This window comes from Bos taurus, chromosome 16 (assembly GCF_002263795.3).
Source record: "Bos taurus isolate L1 Dominette 01449 registration number 42190680 breed Hereford chromosome 16, ARS-UCD2.0, whole genome shotgun sequence".
Lineage (NCBI taxonomy): Eukaryota > Metazoa > Chordata > Mammalia > Artiodactyla > Bovidae > Bos > Bos taurus.
Window position 1 is genome coordinate 52,117,423 of NC_037343.1, and position 16,892 is coordinate 52,134,314.

General features: G+C 49.1%; 1 protein-coding gene across 10 annotated transcripts in view; it reads right to left on the bottom strand.

Moving 5' to 3' along the window:
* FHAD1 (forkhead associated phosphopeptide binding domain 1) overlaps nt 1-16,892 on the bottom strand; it is a 165,429-nt gene that overhangs the window by 30,945 nt on the left and 117,592 nt on the right. For 9 of the 10 annotated variants that reach the window (XR_009490770.1, XM_024976835.2, XM_024976838.2 and 6 more), the window contains 5 exons: nt 14,175-14,282; nt 13,826-13,933; nt 10,066-10,173; nt 6,353-6,460; nt 1,595-1,768 (listed from right to left, as the gene is read on the bottom strand). Coding sequence is in view for 9 of the 10 variants with exons in the window: in XM_024976835.2 (XP_024832603.1) it covers nt 1,595-1,768; nt 6,353-6,460; nt 10,066-10,173; nt 13,826-13,933; nt 14,175-14,282 (606 nt within the window). In the remaining variant the exon portion in view is untranslated. The remainder of the gene's footprint in view (nt 1-1,594; nt 1,769-6,352; nt 6,461-10,065; nt 10,174-13,825; nt 13,934-14,174; nt 14,283-16,892) is intronic. The other variant, XM_024976836.2, reaches the window with a different exon arrangement.

Genomic DNA, 16,892 nt, shown 5'->3' on the forward strand with positions numbered 1-16,892 from the left:
CTTATTACCATGTGAACCATCTCATGTCTTTATTTCTTGCTCCCACTAGAATGGAAACTCCACGAGGACAGAAACTTACCTTTTCTTATTTACCGATATGCCCACAGCATCAGAGCCCAGATCCCTGCCACAGCATCTAGACCCAGATGCTCAATAAGTACTGGCTGAGTTAATGAGTGAACAACTTTATAAGAAAAAGTGAATAAATTTGTATTTCTTAAAAACAAAAGTTACCAGTGGCCTCCTGATGGTGAGTCACACCCCTTCCCATGACTACCCTCCCCTCTTGCAGCCACTCCGTACACCTGAGTCTCAGTGCCTCATCCTTGCTCCCCTCCCACTCCCCCCACCCCTTCCTCTGCTCTCAGGATGAGGTCTCCTGCCACCTGGATGATGTCATTCTCCCGCTCTCGGGATGATGTCATCCTTCTCGCTCTCCATTCCTTGTTAACACGATGGGCCTCTCTTCTCCTCCGGATGCAGACATTTTCTGCCCCAGATGCTCACACACGCCCCCTCCTTCAACCATCACTCCACCGAGGCTCTCTTCCAACTTTAGTCTTCATGTCTCACTTCCTGCCCCAAATCTAATGTGTCACTAAAAGTTTGGGCAACTTTTGAACTTTGATACCCCTACCCTCGGTTCAGTCTGAATGCTTTATCTTCTCCAGGAGACAGTCCCTCTCCCACAAGAGACCTGCCCCCATCCCCCAGCCCAACCTCTATCTTTCCAGCAACCCCATGTGCCATCACCGCCCCCCTCCATGGTGCCCTGGCTGGAAGCTCGCCTGCCTCCTTGGCTCCTCCCTCTCCTCGGGACTCCCTCTCCTCAGGAGCTAACTGTCAATCAGTTAGCAAGTCCTGCCATTTCTCTGGTAACTCCCTCCATAGCAACTCCTTTTCCCCACTCCTCTGCTACCCCGAATGTCCAGGTCCTGTGATTCAGGACCTTGGGAATGGCCACCACATGCCACACCCCTGAGCTGCTGTCTCCAAGCCCAGTCCCTCTCTACTTCCCTCTGCCAGGTCAGTCCTTATTATGTCCTTGTCCACGGACCTGCCGGTTAAATGTATGAATGACAGGTCATTGCAATATTGAGCCCTGACGATGAAGGGCCTTGAAGGTCAAGCTAAAATTGAAAAAGGCTATCTTAAATTCTATGGAATCATCATTGGCCCCTAAACTCCAGGGCTGCTCTGTATGATCCTGGGAGTAGCCTGAATTACATCATCTCAGAAGGCCCTGGAGAGAGGGTGTTATAGCTTCTGTCTACCTTTCATACTAAATTAATGCCTCTCAACAGGGGGTGATTCCCCTCCCCCTCCCCCCCTACCGGGGAGATGTGGCAAAGTCAGAAGACAGTTCTGGTGGTCACACCCGGGGCAGGGTGCCACTGGCATCTTCTGGGTGGAGCTCAGTGGGTGCTGCTGCGCATCCTAAAATGCACAGGACAGCCCCCCAACTCCCCATGAGAGTCACCCACCCAGAACATCAACAGTACGGAGTCTGAGAACCCCTGGTCTAAACCACACACGGCATCGTGATCTTGCGTCGAAGGGAGAATTCTGCCTTCCCTGGAAGGCACTGACTTACCATTTTCGTCTTGGCAGTTTCCAGTTCAGCTAATGTTTCATTTAATTTCATGGTGAGGTTCTCTGCTTTCAGACTTTCAGCTATCTTTGTTTTCTGAGCCTTTTCTAGCATGGCCAGTGCATCATTTAATTTATTATTTAAAATGTCTTCTTTTTGCATTTTTAAATCCATTTCCTAGACAAACAGCAAACATCAAATGAACAGAAATTCAGGTGTAAATATTTACCCCAGCCTCCCCCTTCCCCTGTTTTCAGAGAGGAGGGGACCTCTGTTCTGTTATTGTTCTGTTGATCCTTTTAAAGTCCAAAGTCCATGCTTTCTCTGGAAAGTTCCAATTATTGCAGAACTCAAATTCAGCTGAGATCTATCTCCTTGAGATTTCTGGCCCCTGAGCTCAGTTCTGTTACTTGGAGCTCATTGAACAAGTTTTATTTCTTTCGTATGAGACAGCCCTTTAAATATTTGAGAAGGCTGTCATGTTTCTCCCTAAATCTGTCTTCCAGGATAAATGTGCCGAGTTCTTCACCCTTGAGTCATAGGATCTGTGTTCAGGACATTCCTCCAACTTACTCTGTGACTTAGGCCCTGAGATGACCTCCCCTGGGGACCCTGGGATGGTTAGACTCCAGTTGCTGTGTCCCCAACATCTTCTACCTTCTCCTCGGACCCATTCTTCTCATCTTTGTCAAAATTCTACTCTCTTTCTTGAGTCCCTCCCCAAATAGTGCAGAAAGTGGGCTTTGTGACAGGCACTGTGCTGGGGCTGGATGGACTTCATCTACTTATTTGACTTGACTTTTTAGGGCAGTTTTAGGTTCACAGTAAAACTGAGCAGAAAAATTAGAAAGTTTTCCTTTAACTCCCACCCCCGCCACAGGCACAGCCTCTCCTACCATCAACATCCCTCATCAGATCATCTCATTTGTGATAACTGATGAACCTACATTGACCCATCATTAGCACCTAAAGCTCATAGTTTACATTAGGGTTCAACTCTGTGGTATACACTCTATGGATTTGGACAAATGTATGATAACATGTATCCACCATTATGGAATCACACAGAATAGTTTCCCTGTCCTAAAAACCCTACGCACTCCATCTATTCATCATCTTCCCACCCCTTACCAATCCCTGATCTTTTTATTATTGCCCTAGTTTCGCCTTTTCTGGAGTGTCACATAGTCGGAATCATACTGTATGTAACCTATTCATGAACATTATTTAATCCTACCTGAAATGTATTCAGGCTTCCCTAGTGGCTCAGATGGTACAGAATCGGCCTGCAATGCGGGAGACCTGGGTTCGATCCCTTAGTTGCACAGATCCCCTAGAGGAGGACATGGCAACCTACTCCAGTATTCTTGCCCGGAGAATCTCCGTGGACAGAGGAGCCTGGCAGGCTACAGTCCATAGGGTGGAAAACAGTCAGAAACGACTGAATGACTAAGCACAGCACAGCACAAAACATATTCTCGAGGTGCAGTGCTAGGCATTCCCAGACTCTGTCGGAGGCAGTGAAAACCGGTATGACCTTTCTGAGAGTGTCACTTGGGAACCTGTTTCACGAGCCTAAAAATGTTCATATCCTGTGACCCACTGATTCCACTTTTGGAGATGTATCCTAAGGACATAACCCCACACGTACACAAAGCCCGTGACGCAGAGCTGCTCAGACAAGCATTTTTCACTCCACTGAAAAGAGAGACACCCCCGTGCCCAAGGGTAAATGAATCAAGGTTCACCCAACACAGTGCAAACCCAGGTCATCCTTTACTGGCGTGTTGCAGAAGAAAGTTCAATGATCTGTGGACATACTTGTAATGTATTAAGTCAAAACGCAGCATGCACAGTGTAACAGTGTAAATAACTTTGTAACAAATCGATGTTTGTCCATGTCTGTCATAGTGATCATCATAAAGCTGGTCTGGAAGGAATCACATCAAAATGTCATTAGTGGACTTCTTTGGTCCAGCAGTTAGGAATCTGTGCTTTCAATACAGGGAGTGTGGGTTTAATTCCTGGTCAGGGAACTATCATCCCACACACTGCATAGCATGGCCAAAAGAAAAAATAAAATAATTTCATTACTGGTAACTCTGCTCGGTGGACTCGTGAATGATTTTTTCCATACTTCTAAAAATTTCTAGAGCAGTTACTCCTTTTATTTTTTAAAATTTATTCTTAATTTTTTGGCGTGGCCACATGATATGTGGGATCTTAGTTCCTCCACCAGGGATTGAACCCACAAACCCTGCATTGGAAGCGTGGAGTCTTAACCACTGGACCGCCGGGGAGATCCCAGGTGCTCCTTTTATAACTAGGAAATGAAACTGATTTTTTTTTTTTGAAACAAAACAGAGTATGGTTCTCATCATGTGATGCCTGTGAGCCTCGCCTGGGAGAAGCTTCATTCTCTCCGTACCACCAATGAACTCTGTCTGTTCTTATTTGGGGTCGTGATGTGGTCATTACTGTTGAGAAGTCCCAGTGCAGACAGTGTGCGGACCTGGCCTGAGGAGGCGCTCCCTGGGGGTCAGCGGCAGGCACAGCACACAGCAGAAGCACTCCAGCCGTCCCGAGGAATCCACAGAGAACTGAGATGGTTTATCTGATGGGCCATGAGGTTGCCTCAGGGCAGAACACGCTGCCTGGCATCTTTGCTCCTTGCCAGCTACTCAGCAGCTTACTCAAGTCCAGGGTTCCAGCAGGTCTGAATTTATTTTTCTCCCCTCTCTCCTCTTTCTCTCATATAAATCCTGTTTTCACCCATAGAGATGAAATCAGTTTTTCAAATGCTCTCCTGTGTGTGCTAGTAAAACGGCATGCAAATAAGCCTCCCTATGTCTGACTGGGTCTTAGACCTTGAACTTCCTTGGTCTATCCTGGTGCGTGGGGAGTCCCTGGGGTCGAGTCCCACTTCTCAGCACCTGATGTGATGCCATCAGCCTGCCTGCAGGGTTGTCACAAGATCTTCCCTCCGGTGTTACTGCTGTTTTCTCTAAGGCTGCTGTTGACGACACTGTTGATTGCATTAGTCTCCTCTGTCATGATCCTGAGGACAGATGTTCTCTGGGTTGAGTACCCAGAATGGTCTAATTTCCAGGAGCACTTGGTCCATTTTGTCTAGTGAGCTACACAGCCACTGGGTGTTCATTTTCACTGGGCTAATAAAAACTGTGACCCATTCACTGATTTTGTGATACACTTTTTTGTTTGCATTAATCTCATTCCTAATCCATTTTCTGCCCCAAATAATCTACTTTAAAATTCTAATTCCTCCTTTTCTGCTACCCCTAACTGAAGTATTTTATGGAGGACGCATGTGAATCATTGGGGAAACAAGGCTGCATGGAGAGATGGCCCCTCCTGGGCTCCCTCTTGGGCAGCGTCCACCTGCCCACAAGGAGTCCTGCACATGTGCATCAGCCCAGAGCTGACAACTCTCACATCATTTCATCCAGCTCATCCTCTGGACACGCTCCAGTTGGTCAAGGCCCCTCTTAAAGTGGTGCTAGGGTGTGCATTCGTTCACACGCGTGCTCAGTTGTGTCCAACTCTTTGCGACCCCATGGACTATAGCCCTATCTCCTCTGTCCATGGGATTTTCCAGGCAAGAATACTGGAATGGGTTGCTGTGCCCTCTTCCAGGGGCTCTTCCCAACCCAGGGATTGAACCTTTGTCTCTTGCACTGCAGGCAGATTCTTTGCCACTATGCTGCCTGGGAAGCCCTTACGGATAGGTAATCCAGACATGGTTTACTGGCACCTTGAGCAGGGTCGTTCCAAGAGCACCAGCACCCCTTGGACTGCTTTAAAAGTACAGATTCCTGAGTCCACTCTATAGAGAGTGAATCAGAATCTCTGGGGCTAAAGTCCAGGGATTGGGCATTTAAAATTACCACCCCCTCCACAGTGATTCTATGTGTATTAATGTTAGGGAAACGTTCTTCAAAGAAAATGATCCAAGACTGATGTGAATAGACATAAAGACTTGTTTGGTCCCATCTGGTCTTGACAATCCTTTGAAATTGTATTTGCCTGTATTGGAATCTAACTCATTGTTGTCAGGTTGTCTGTTTATCACTTGCCGTGACTTTTGAGACACTGACCTGTATCTGTGTGTGTGTGTGTGTGTGTGTGTGTGTGTGTGTGTGTGCCCTTTGTACTGCTGGGACCCAGGAGGGTGGAATTCAGTCCTCCAGCTTGGAGATGCCTGAGACAAGGTCCTGGATAACAAACTTCAGCCGTGTCTCCTACTCCCAGTGAGAATCGTAAACGTGGTTTAATGATGAAGGTGCTGATAGTGAAGGTGACTGGTTCTGGTGGAGAAAGAGCACCAAGGCGGTCGGACATTGACTCCAGGCAGCTGAACCCACAGCGAGCTTAAGGACAGACAGAGGAGTGGTGAGGATGAGGGGGTCCCGGCGGCAGATGGTCTTGGGTTCAGACTCTGCCTCTCCACTTCGTAATAATAATAAAAGCAGCCAACACACACAGCATTCACTGAGTGTGTCAGGTGTGTGTTGGACACACTTGTCTCTGTGTGTGTTAGACATCAAGTCTCCCAGCTCCACGAGGGTGATCTATTGGATCATCTGTATCTCATAAGCGGGCAAAGCAAGGCACGGAGGTGCTAACTGTTGTCTAATGTCCCACAGCCAGATGGCGGCAGGGGTGGGATTTGAACCAGACCGCCTGCCCCCGGAGCCCGGCACTCAGTCACGCTGGCTCCTCTTTCCTCTTAGAGAGGCATACCTCCTTCTGCTTGGTTATACGGTTCTCCAGATCTTGGACCTTTTTCTTTTCCTTCTCTATGGCCTCCTTTGCTTTGTTTTTCTCATACGCGATGCTGCTCTCGGAAATCTGGAAGTCAACAACAAGCGTTATGAGGGTGTGCGCATGAGAAAGGAAGGGAAGTGACACCCAAGGGGAAAGCTAGCATTAGTAATAGTTGACACCAGTGAGTCAGGGCTGGGGAGCTAGAGCTCAAGGAAGATGATGCCCGTTGGAGAGAGAGACATGAGAACCGGAAGTCAAGTCGTGGTTAGTTATGTCCTCAACAGAGAGAGTTATTCGTCATTCAGGGTTTCTGGGCTGGTGTGCAGGAAGTGACAGGCTGGTGAGTGCTCAGGTCAAGGCGTTTGATTCTGAGCCACTGACTGAACTACTAAACGGACAGACGGTGGCACCAATGTGGTCCTTTGTTGGTACCTGGCTTCTGGGAGGTGGGGCAAGTGAGGCCAAGGGCAGGGGTGGGGGTGGGGGGATGCCTCCTGTCCCAGTAGGCCTGAGGTCTGTGGTTTCAAAGGACACCGGAGGTCTCTCTCCAACCTACGAAGGCTTGGGTCTAAAAACCGAAGTCCAGGACAGTTTGCTGCAGAGAACATTTACCCCATAGATCCTGAGATGGGGAGGGGATTGGAACCCAGCCTCACCTACACAAGCCCCAGGAGGGACACAGCCAGAGTGGGGTCAAGAAACTATTTGCAGCTGTTGAAACTCTTGGAGTGATGCCTCCCACATAAATATAATGTCCACGAGAACATTTTAATGAAATAAATAATTTATCTATGCATAAACAAAAGACTGGAAAGATATGTACCAGAATGTAAATAATGGCTATTTTGGGGCAATTGAGATTATGGTCATTTATATTTTCTTCTTTTCACTGGTCTGGATCTTCTAAATTTTCTTTAGCGAATGTGCATTATTGGGTAAAAAGGGAAAACTATTGAAAACTGTTATGCTTTGGGGATAGGTGGTCCTGGAGAACAGATGATCTTCCCAACAACCCTTTGATTCTCGCATCGCGCCCTTGGCCTCCATCCCCACTGCCCCGCGCTGCACACAGGCCTCGCCGCTGCACCTGGACTCTGATTCTCCTCCCTGCATGGGCTTGGCATTTTCCCACTGCCAAGTCTGCCTGAGACCATCCAGTCCCCACCCTGCCAGGCTGCGTCCTGCCTGATGTAAGAGGCCACCGCATGCTCTGTGGGAGGGCGTGCGCCCTTCTCGTATTTTGTGCTGCTTGGAAAATTACAGATGAAAATGATAATGACGATGCTGCCTGCTCTGTAAATGCTACACGAGTGCCTGCGCCGTGTAGTGAACGCAACCCCCCAGGTGGCATCTGCCTTCCATTCTGCAGGTAAGGGCATGGAGGCTGTAAATGAGGCAGTACAAGGACGAGTAATGGGCCAAGGTTGCACCACTGGGTGCCAGTTCAGATGCCAGTGCCCCGCCCTAGCCACTCTGCCACCTGGTGTCTGGACCTTGCCTGAGCTGTCCTCCTGACTGAAGCCCCACCCTACATGGAGGCAGGAGATGCGCCTGAGTGTTCATACATAGGCTGGCCCAGAGTCTGCCACCCTGCTCAGCAGGGGCGCATGCTATAAAACTCTGCCCTTAGCCCACCTGTATAAGGGATGCCTGGGGGATGCCATTGACCACAGCCTGGGTTCTACCCCTTAACAAGGCTTGCTCTGTGTCGGTGTTCCCTCACCCTGTGTGGACCTGACCTCACTTCCCTGCCAAGGTCTTTGCTTGACTGTCCTGCCCCCATACCCCACCATGCACACCGTCCTCCCCACTCAATCTGAACTCTGAGCTCACCTGGGCAGGTGTTTCACAATGAATGCACTGACTCCTCACAACAAATCTCTGTCACTACACCCACATTACAGATGAGGGCACAGAGAGGGGCTTGCCCAGGGTCACACGACACGTTAGGGCAGAGCTGCAATAGGAATTGGTATCAACTTGTTTGGCCCACACAGCTCTCCTGCCACGCCTCGCTTTGCCCCCCACTCTGCGGCTCCCTCTGGCTTTCTTGCCCTGATCCCTCCCCTTTGGTTTCCATCTTGTTCCAGTGTGATTTCATTCTTCCCGCCCTGTCCCCACCACCCCCTGGCTAACTCAGGCGCCCTCCTTTGCACTTGGGACCCCTGACCTGGGGCATTCTCTTCCCGCGGATGTCACTGTAGTGTTCCTCTGCCCTCCAGGTCTCACTCAATGTCACCAAATACGAGAGGCCCTCCCTGCCTGTTGGCCACTCTCTAACTCATGCTGGTTTTGTACAGCCTGTGGTTCTGGGGTCACCTGGGCGTTTGTTTACATGGCTGTCTGCCCTCCATCCTAGAGCGGCGGGCTCACGAGGGCAAGGCCATGGCCCGTCTAGTGCTCTGCAGTATCCCTGACACCCAGTAGGGCCTGGCACATGGCAGGTACTCCATAAATATTTGCAGATGGATGAATACAACTGCATCAAACAATTCACTGAGTTGTCTGCCGTTTCTGGACGTTCCAAGGGGCTGGCACGTGTCTCTTTGCACTCCCTGGAGCCCAGCTCCTAGAGATGCCACCACAGGTCACTAAGGGCACTGCCACCTGGCCTCTTGGCTCCAGGGAGCCCCTGTTTGACTTTCAGGGCATGGCTTGGGCATCCATCCCTCCTCTTGGCCTTGGGGGTCTGCCTTCATGGTGGCTCCATGCAGGTGAGGCTGGTGAGCCCAGTTCCCGGACTTGTAGGGGATGTCACCAGCTCTGCCCCGGCCTGGTGCTTGGACTCCCCTCTCCCCTCCCACATCACTCTCCTCCAGGGTGTACTTCTCATTTGTTCCAGAAGGCACTGACCCCGGGCGCTTATTTGATGTGACTGCCGTGTGAGCTGGTTATGTTCCTGTCTACTCCATCTTCCTCTGCATCGTTTGTCTCTACACCTGACCATTAGCCCAGGGAGGGTCTACTTGGGAATCTCTGAAACTAGGAGGACGGAGCCAGGAGGGTGTTGTTCTGCTGTGCCCACGCTGGGTTGCCTCTTAAATACCTTTCAGTGATGAGGAGAAAGAGGATGCTGGCTGAAGGACTGACCCAGACTCCAACCAGGCGTATCCCCTTGAGGGCATCTCTCCTCCCCAGGCAGTTGACCAGCAGGGCTTATGGAGATGGTCCTCTGTGGGTGAGGGCAGGTCTAAGTACTTAATATACACTGTGCTGTGTGCACTAAGTCGTTTCAGTCGTGTCTGACTCTTTGCGACCCCATGGACTGTAGCCCAGCAGCCTCCTCTGTCCAAGGGATTCTCCAGGCAAGAATACTGGAGTGGATTGCCATGTCCTTCTCCAGGGGATATTCCTGACCCAGGGGTTGAACCCAAGTCTTTAGCGCCACTTGGGAAGCCCCGAAAAACACTAACTGGTTTAATCTCATGATGCAGGGGTAGTTAGCCTCCCCATGTTATGGATGATGAAACTGGTCCAGGAGGTGAGGTGGTCTGCCCTAGGGTCATACAGCTGTTGAGTCTTGTGATGTGACATCAGCCACTCTGATCAGCGGCACAGCTCCCCATCAGCCTGCTTTACCACCTGCTCTACATCCGGGTACCAAAACACAGTCTTGCATCTGGTTCTGAAGCTGCTTCCAAGGGCTTTCGGCTGCCACCACCCACGTCCTCTCTCTCTGCTCCCCATACCTCCTTCTGCTGTGTTAAGTGGTTCTCCAGATCTTGCACTTTCCTCTTTTCTGTCTCTAAGGCTTCCTTGGCTTTTCTTTTCTCATGGGCCATGCTGCTCTCCAAAACCTGAAAATCAATGACCGGTCTTTTTGGTTGCCTGCACATTTAGCGGGGGAAATTGCTAGTAAGCATGATACCAATAGTAACGACAGTAGCTCAAATGTTGGGGGCTGGTCTTATGTGCCAGGGCCCAAGGCCAGTGCTCCTCACCCAGTTTATTCTCATAGCATCCTCATCCACAGAGAAGTTGTGTCCCCATTTTATAGGTAAGGAAACTAAAGAGTGGAAAGTTCCTGGGGACCCAGGGGTCCTGCAGTTTGTTAGTGGAGAGGCCAGAACTGAGCCCTGATATTGTTCATGTGCAGAGGCCCCGGCAGGGAGCCAGTGAGGAAAGGCGACCAAGCCTGTCTTATTACGGAGTCTGAGTTCTTACCATCGTGCCAGGCTGCCTCTCTGATAAGAAGAAGAATCTCATTAATAATGGAATTTCCCATTATTGAAATAAATCTCTGAAATAGAATCAGGTTTCTAAAAGAGGGCAGTGTATTGAATTAATGAGCCGCACACACAAATTTCTGGAAGGGGAGGGGACCAACCTCACAAGGGAAGCTTTGAGGGGATGAGAGGGCTGTGGTTAGTATTTAGTGCCCATAATCAGGGATTTTTTATCCAGGAAGCAACTTGCTGATGAGCCGTTCAGTTAAATGGTTTATGCAAATTGCAGAAGGATAGAAGCTGCCGGCAAAGCCCCTGTTTCTAGTCACTGCAAGAAAGGCACCTCAACTCTCAAATAGGTTTTATTATTATTACTTTTTTATACACACCAAACTTAAAGTCTTTATTGAATTTGTTGCAATATTGCTTCTGTTTTATGTTTTGGTTTTTTGGCTGCCAGGCATGTGGGATCTTAGCTCCCCAACCAGGGGCCAAACCCACTCCCCTGGCATTGGAAGACAAACTCTTAATCACTGGACTACCAGGGGAGTCCTGGAATGGGTTGTGTTTTAAACACCATTGGCTGTCAGATGTCTGGAAGTTGGAATGTGGTTTCCATTATAGCCTGTGGTTAGGGTCCTAGATTAGCCTGCAAAAATACTCAATCCATAATATGGATGAAATAGTATATACTTTCGTATATTTTTTTCAGTGAAAAGCAGTTTAAAAAACTCCAACACTCAGCGGTTCCAATACCAGCCCTCAACGAAGCAGAAGAGCACTAACATCATGGGAGCTCCACGTTTATTTTGAAGTTTGAGGTGGGTTTAGGGGTAAGACATTTTGCTGCCCCACTGCGTCTGATCTCACATCGACACTCAGGACTTTGCTATGCCGCCGAGCTGGGCATCACAGGGAAGGCTGTCCTTGCACAACTCAGGCCCAAGTTCTGTCCCCCTTGGACATTTTGCCTCCACACTCCTGGGCAGGTCTTGGGAATTAACCTTTAAAGTTACCTCCAAACCAGCCATGTGACCTGGTGATTCTGTCGTTCTTAGAGATTCATCTGACAGTGTGGTGCATGCATGTGTGCAATACACTTAGTCGTGCCCGACTCTTTGTGGCCCCATAGACTGCAGCCCACCAGGCTCCTCTGTCCATGGGATTCTCCAGGCAAGAATACTGGGTGGGTTGCCATGCCTTCCTCCAGGGAATCTTCCTCACCAGGGATCGAATCCGTGTCTCTTGTGTCTCCTGTGGGGTCTTTATCACTACTGCCACCTGGGAAGCCCCTGACAGTGTGGAGGAAGGTCTAATGGAAAGAAAAATCTCACGTGACTGTCTGAGGTTGATCAAAGCCTGTGTCTGAGGTTCTGATTTCAGATTTCCCGACAAGAAGCCACAGAGAGGTCCTCCTGGGAGGAGCGGGCTGATGTTGTCCATGGTGTGGGTGACCCGGCCACAACTCCTCTTGCGTTGGGGCTATCCACCATCAGCCTGTCCTTAAATCTCCCTTCTGAAGTGCCCCATGACCTCAAGACCACTCAGTTCAAGGGGCTTTCCCATCCCTGTGCAGATGACCTCTCAGTGGCATTTCGCCCCAGCGAACCCTTGGGAGACCCTCCTCTTCCTCGCCATCCCTGGAGAAATAACTCAGGACCAGGCGCTGACACTGTTTACACAGGTCTGCAGAGCACATCTGCACCAGAGACCCAAGTGAAACCCAACATGTAAACACCTCCCCTCCCTGGATAGGATCAAACTGCATGAGCTCTACTCACAGGTTCCTCTTTTCCCTTCCTGGGGGGCGGGGCAAGGATTTCACTCTGAGAGGTAGGGATGTGGTGGAGGGTTCATACAGTAAGTGCCTAAACAGCACTGGAAGTACAGTGATGGTATTAATAGCCACCGTTCATTGAGTGATGATTCTGGGTCAAACACTTCATTGTACATGATCTCTAACCATTATCTCACAGCCATCCTTTAAAGAAGGTAGGTACTGAGTCAGTAAGCAGCCCAGCTGGAATCTGAACCCATGTCTCATCTGGATGCAAAGCCTCACTCTTCACCCCTTTACACTGCCCCAGGACTGAAGCACAAATGAGAACGTCAAGTAAAAAAGACCCAGGGATCTGAGAGTGACCAAAGGTAAGTATATTCAAGTGAACAATGTAATAAGGCTTTCCCCAAACCTAGTTTGGACACATCAGCAGAAGTATAACATCTTTGAATGGGGCGAGGACAGTCCTGCTCTAGGCCACTGCATGATGGAAAACTGTCCAGATTTGGCTACAAACAGTTTAGGAAGAAAGCAGATGATGGGCTGCAAACCCAGATGCCTGTAGGGGCTCAACAGTTACCTGAAATGAAATGAGTTGTGTTGAATGCAATAGGGAATGGTGGGGACTGTGGCAAACATCTGCTACTTGGTTCAGCTCCAGTCCATTTCTGCTGCAAGTAGAAAGGAGGGCCAGTCTTCCTGACTTTTCAAGAGAGGATGGGAATCTGGATTTGTCAGTAAATTTTATGAATTCAAGATAAAACACTCTAGGCCCAAGCATAACATGTCTATGAGCCCTTTTCAGCCAGTGAGCTGCTAATCTGTCACAGGTTAATCTGTCGCAGCTCAGAGGAGGGGACCAAGGCCAGGCTCCAGGCCTGTGAAGGGCATTTGCGTCTGGAGAGGAGCTGGTACCTCTATTCTTATGCATCTAAAAGGTTACTCTGTGAAGAGAAAGCAGACGGGACTTGCAGGAGCCCAGAGGGGTGGGTGGAGGGTTGGAACCTTTTCTGAAAGAGAATCTGAGTCAACTCAATCTAAAGGAAGAATTTTCTGCTAGCCAAGGCATCAACACTGGGATGGACTTCCCTGGGCTGTAGAAAATTTCTTGGTGGTGGAAATGAAGTGTGGGGCATTTTAGGATGTTGTTGGATTCACGTTGCCCTGAAGTCCCAGGATTCTGAAATTCCTCCATTTTTAGGATTCAGGATGTAGTCTCCATGCAGAAAACACACATGTTACCAATCCTGATGTGTCCCCTAGGATTGTATTTTATGACAGTTACAATTTTTGTGTAAATTGTAGGCGCAAGGTTACAACTCTAGGGTCCTCTCCTAGAGTCCCACTTGCTTCTTCCTAAAGTAGCTGAGCTCCCCCACGGACAAATCCCTCTAGGAAACTCCGCCACGCTTGACTCCCCATCAGCTGTGGTTTGAAACTTACTTCCACGTGGCCCTCAAGCTGGGTTTGGGTTTGAGCCGCCTATCTCCCCGAGCTGCGTACCTCCTTCTGGTGGGTTAAGCGGTTCTCCAGCTCTTGGACTTTGCTCTGTTGTCCTTCTAATGCTTCCTTTGCTCTGCTTTTCTCCTGAGAAATGGTCTCCTCCAAAGCCTGAAAACCAATGACCGGTGTTTAACAGACAGAATTACGACGGCAGGAATCCAGATTCTGCTAGGCATTGAATGGGCAGGTGAACTCTTTACTACTCACAGCATCCCCATGGGGAGACTGTGGGCAGCTGAGAGCCTGGCAGCTGGGGTGGGCAGGCCCAGATGAGTGTCCCAGGTGAGTCCGTCCTGGCTGCCTGACCTTGCCCTGGGCTCAGGCCGGCTCTGCCTCCCCGAGCTCATACCTTTTTCTGGCGGGTTAACCGGTCCTCCAGCTCTTGGGCTCTCTTCTGTTCTTCTTCTAATGCTTCTTTCGCTCTGTTTTTCTCTTGAGTAATGCTTTCCTCCAAAGCCTGAAAGTCATGACTGTTGTTTAATAGACATAGTTACCATGGTAGGAATCTGGACTCCAGGCCAGGCCCTTCACAGATTAACTCTTTCACATCTCAACACACAACAAACCCAAGGAAAACTGTGGACAGTATATCTAGGGCCTAAGATAATGGGGTCTGGAGTTGGCGGGGTCAGATTAGAGCCTGCGGCTGATTCTTCCTAGGGGTATAGTCTTGGGCAAGTGAGAAGCTTTAGAAACCTCAGTTTCTCCATCTGTACAATGGGGACAGTAAGAGTGCTTCCTGCATTGGGTTGATAGAAGCAGCAGATGAGATGATGAACATGAAATGCTTGTCACATGATAATCATTCACTAGTAAAGATCAATCATTTCTTCTGTCATTTCCACTTTCTTGAGGAGGAAATAGGCTTAGAGAGTTTAGGAATGTTTACCAATGAATCACATCAATGGGAAACTGAACCCTGGTCCCTTTGATTCTAGAACCAGTAGTTGGCAAGCTATGGCATGTGGGCCAAATGTGGCCCACTGTCTGCTTTTTTTTGTAAATAAAGTTTTATTGGAACTCCACCATGCTCATCGTGGGTTGCCTTGGCACTGCAACCACAGAGCTGAGAAATCAGGACAAAGACATGACCTGCACAACTGAAAACAGATACTATGTGGCTCTTTATGGGAGAAGTTTGCTGACCCCTGATCTAAACCTTTAGTGTGTGCATAAGTCAGGGGGATGTGGTTAGCAGATCGTAATAATAATTAAAAAAGAATGATAGCTTCATAAGTTAGCTACTCAGTCGTGTCTGACTCTTTGCAACCCATGGACTGTAGCCCACCAGGCTCCTCTGTCCATGGAATTCTCCAGGCAAGAATACTGGAGTGGGTAGCCATTCCCTTCTCCAAGGCATCTTTCTGACCCAGGGATTGAACCCCTGCGTTGCAGGCAGATTCCTTAATGTCTGAGCCACCAGAGAAGCTCTATAAGGGAACCTAGAATTTCTTACCATTGAAGCAGAGTCCTAAGACAAGTCAGGATTTGTGAGGAGGAGCTTAATTAATGAATTTTGACACACATATTTTTAGAAAGGGTGGGGGGTGACAGTGCCATGTTCATTTAAAATTGGGGAACCTAGCACTCAAGCCTGCGATGATACTTCTGGATGAGTCCCTGGGGTCAAGCCAATCAATGTAAGTGTCTGGGGAAGAATGACCCTCAATGGGACAGTAGTGGACATGAGCAGCTGTACTGTCTGTCTGTGGGTCCCTGGCTTTGTGTTCCCCTCTGCAAGGGGTGGTGTGCCCTCTGAAGTTTGGCGTGATTAAAGGGGGGTTGATGTCAGCCCTTGAAACCCTGTGTCTGTTGGAATCAATATTACAAAGGGGCATCTGGAGGGCCCAGGCTGGTGCTGAAGGTGGTGGTGAACAGGCTGGGGCTATAGTACTGTACATTCACAGTGGAAAACAGTCAAACCAAAACTGAAACTAAAATAAGACATTTGGGAAGGGAGAAATTAAACAGAGAAGAGAGAGGAAACAGGTGGAGAGTTCTGTGAAGGTTTTGAAGATTTTTAGGTTCTTTCTGGTTTTATTTCCCTCTCTATAGAATGGCATTGTTTTTTTTCTTCTACATCTAATTGCCCTTCTGAAGGGACCTGTCTTGATTTAAGGCCATTGTTTATATACCTGTATGGGGCTCACAGGCGATTTTGGTCAGGTGGTTCTTTCTTTTTAATATTTTATTTCACAAAAGGCAGAGAAAGAGGCAAAGAGGAGAAGAGGTAGTGAGGCACGGATTAGAGGATGAGATGAAACTGGAAGAGGCCGCTGCCTCTTGGAGAGGCCTGGAGAGTCGGGGCGTCTGACAGAGAAGGAGGGTCCCGGCAGGAAGTCACCAAGCTGTTCCTGGTGGAGATGGAGGAACTGGCAGTTCTGGTCCTTTTTGGTGGAAGAAAGGAGGTGCTGGGGTTCGGTGGATCTGGTGCTGCTGTTTTGAGGTACGTGGGAGATGCTCTCTGCGGTGGCTGCACGTGGGAACCACCAGGGAGAGCTCACCAATCCCAGGGCCTGAGCTGCACCCCCACCCCAGCTAGATCAGAATCTGGGGGTGGGGGAGGGGGAGGGGTGCAAGGCCTTAACATTTTTTTTAATCTCTTAAATGACAGAAGTGCAGCCAAAGTCGTGAACCAGGGATCCAGGGTGATGGTGACAGAGGTAGTTAAATTCATGGTGGGTCCCTGAATATCAAAAATGGCCAACTCAGGACTTCCCTGATGGTCCAGTGGTTAAGAATCCTCCTTGCAATGCAGGGGACATGGGTTTGAACCCTGGTCTGGGAATTAAGATCCCGCATGCTGGGGAGCAACTAAGCCCACAAGCCACAACTACTGGAGCCCGTGCATCACATCTAGAGAGTCCATTTGCTGCAATGAAAGATCCTGCAAGATGCAATGAAGAGCCTGCATGTTGCAACTAAGAAGCGACACAGCCAAATATATAAATAAATATAAAAAAAAAATACAAGGAAAGGAGGAGAATTGGCCTATTAACTGCAGTTTCTGGCCTTCGCCTGAGATTCTGAATCAGTGGGGCTGGGGCAGGGCCCAAGAATCTGTATT